A 2,893-nucleotide genomic window follows, 5' to 3' on the forward strand; every position below is an offset into this window, starting at 1 on the left:
AAAACGACTACTAGTTTTTTACATTTAATCTTTAAACTGGCCTACCTAACCTGACAGGCGGGCTAAAAACATTCAAAACCGGATTTAGGAAAAATATCATAGAACACCGGCGTCGCCGGAATAATTCTATGGCCCTAGACGCAAATAGAAACAATTATTATTGCACACATAATCATCGATCCTGGCAAAACTTGGAAAACGACTCGATCAAACCCGCAGTAACGAACCAGGCAAAATTCTTCAAAATCGATCCTGGCACAACTTGGAAAAAATACCAGACTAAACCTACAGTAAAAGAATCAGTAAAAATTATTCAAAATTGATCCTGGTAAGGCTTGGAGGACGACCAGATCGGTTCTGCAGTGGCGGACCCACCGGGATTCGAACCCGGACGTTCTGAACACGAGTTCAGCGCTCTACCAACTGAGCTAATTGACATGTCGACCAATACATTTTTTGTTAGTTACTATATTGGACTTCGGGTATAACCAATGCAAATTTCAAAATACGGGGAATACCGCATAAACGTAGGTAACGAATCGGTAAAAACCTACAAAATCAACCCCGGCAAAGCTCGGAAAACGACCAGATCAAACCAGCAGTAACGAATCAAGCAAAATTCTTCAAAATCGATCCTGGCAAAGCTTGGAAAATATTTTCCAGCAACACAAAAAATACGAAAACGGCATTTTTTAATTATCCGACGGTCGACAACTGGCCACCGGCAGCAAACCAGTAGGGAAAGCGGATAAAACTGAACTCCCTCGCGGACATTACGACCGCCCGGGATAGCCTTAGAGCCCGGGAGGATCAGGGAATGACGGGTTCGGCGAGAACGGTTAATCTTGCGCCCAATACTCGGCCCGCCCAACCGGACCTTATTTAGACCAGACGATACAGCTTAAACAAAAAAGCTCACAATTTTAAGCCGAAAATGTATTCATGGGACATGCCGTAATTCCACGGCTTTTATTTATTTTACAAAAAACATAAAAAACCTTTCAAAAAAATATAAAATATGGACGACATATCTTGGATTAGTGCAACCACCACATGAATCCAATACGGAACGTTCTGGAAGATTCTAGAACGTCCTGGAAGGTTCGAGAAAAATCCTCGAACGCCCGCGATTTATTAATTGACACTATTGTCTGCCCAACCCACGGGGTATTCCTTACCCCCTGAACTTTAAACGCCACCGCTGCGAATCTGGGTATATAAACCCCCGACGTTTATCGTTCCTACATCATTCGACTACACGAGAGCCACGAACAGCTCGTTCCGGAATAGTCTAAGTATCCTCCGCCTCTTTTGGTATACCAAACTTTTTTGTTTAATTTTTTTGTTAAAATGTATCCAAAACAGGTGTTTCTGCTCGCGTCGTGTCTGGCTTCCCATAGTCGGCACTTGGTTTGCGGAATTTCGCCACTCTACCCAACTTCTCTTCCTTCACTTGAATTACCGCCCGACGCCTTAGCCACAACTGGACATCGCAGCACCAGCAGCCTGGATCTACCTCCTGCTAGGACCATCTTTCCAGCTGAGATAGAGCCACACCAATCGAAGGAGCCCTTTCTACAATTGACGTCGCTCCCGGCCCGTCTGCAATCCGAGACAACGCCGTCACTTACCTTCTCTTTACTTCTGGAAAAACCTCATTCTGTAGGTCGATAACACAAACCCACTTTTTTTTCTGTGTTGCATTCCTGGCCTGTGTATTGTACACTCCCAGTCGAATTTTTTACTCTTTCCTGGCTTGGCAATACGCCCCCAGTTGATAAACCCTTTACATATTTTTTGATAAAAATATTGTGTACTCTGTACCATAAAAATTAAAATTAATTGTTTTTAATAAAACACCCCTCTAATATAGAGAGAGAACCCAGGATGGCCCACACGAACGAAAACATCATCAGAGCAGAGGCCATTGTAAAAGACTGCTTCACTGCCTCGCTCCTAGCCGGAGATCGGAACGGCATCCGCGAGAGACTCTCCCGGATTCTCCCAGCAGGAGCTTATCCACTCTGCAACCTCCGGAGCGGATATGATCCTACCCAATCCGGGCCCTCCGGATCTGGATATACAACTCGACATCAACCCATGAGACGCCGGGGAGCTCCATATGGAGCCAGACCTCCACCATCCATTCCGATGGCTTACCTCTCAGTCGCCCAGCGAGACGAACTGCAACAACTGGAGCAAGAAAAAAGCAGACAAATATTAGCCCGGGCTGAAGCACGGGAAGCTGGCAGCTTCATCGCTCAAGAGGAGCGCCGACTGGCTACCATGGCGAATATCAATCTACAACAGGCCGAATTGGACCGCCAAAAAGCGGCTCTCCAACGTCCACCATCATTCATCCCTGGAAAACGGAATGCATTCAGCCCAGGGCAGCAAACGTCATCACTGACTCCACAGATCCCACTGCTAAAAATTACAATTCCGGCCACTTCAACTACGGATGCTGAAAGCCAACTCCTTGCATCACCAAGCAAGGATGTTACAATGAAAGACAAAATTTCTGATCGGTCCGAAGAACTTTTTGGCCGGAATACACCACTTACCATTTCTGATGATGTAACACTCACAAAATAACCAAAAAAATAATAAATGGCACTAGCAACAACTACCTTGTTCACCCAATGCATTGATTCTATTACAAAAAAGCAAGTGTCATGGTAGCCCGGTACTGACCGGGGAGGTCTTCCCCAGTGGGGTGACCCCGTTCGGCATCACTGGGCGTCCCCAGGAGGCTTCGCCCTACCACAGCACCTGCATGTCGCAAGTCCCTGATCAATGGGATACACTGGCGATCCCGGGAATCGAACCCGGAATGGCGGCGTGCCCCGCCAGCTGGCTAACCATCAAGCCAGACGACATATCGGCCAATAAA

At 46.5% G+C, this 2,893-nt stretch overlaps 1 protein-coding gene across 1 annotated transcript; it reads left to right on the forward strand.

Annotated features, from left to right (window-relative positions):
• The first annotated feature begins 1,371 nt into the window (after positions 1 to 1,371).
• LOC124315845 lies at positions 1,372 to 2,626 on the forward strand. Its single transcript, XM_046781550.1, has 2 exons — positions 1,372 to 1,662; positions 1,874 to 2,626. Exon 2 carries the CDS (start codon positions 1,888 to 1,890, stop codon positions 2,593 to 2,595), a length of 708 nt encoding a protein of 235 aa, XP_046637506.1. The 5' UTR covers positions 1,372 to 1,662; positions 1,874 to 1,887; the 3' UTR covers positions 2,596 to 2,626.
• The last annotated feature ends 267 nt before the right edge of the window (positions 2,627 to 2,893 follow it).

The sequence above is a fragment of the Daphnia pulicaria genome, chromosome 11 (genome assembly GCF_021234035.1).
Source record: "Daphnia pulicaria isolate SC F1-1A chromosome 11, SC_F0-13Bv2, whole genome shotgun sequence".
NCBI lineage: Eukaryota > Metazoa > Arthropoda > Branchiopoda > Diplostraca > Daphniidae > Daphnia > Daphnia pulicaria.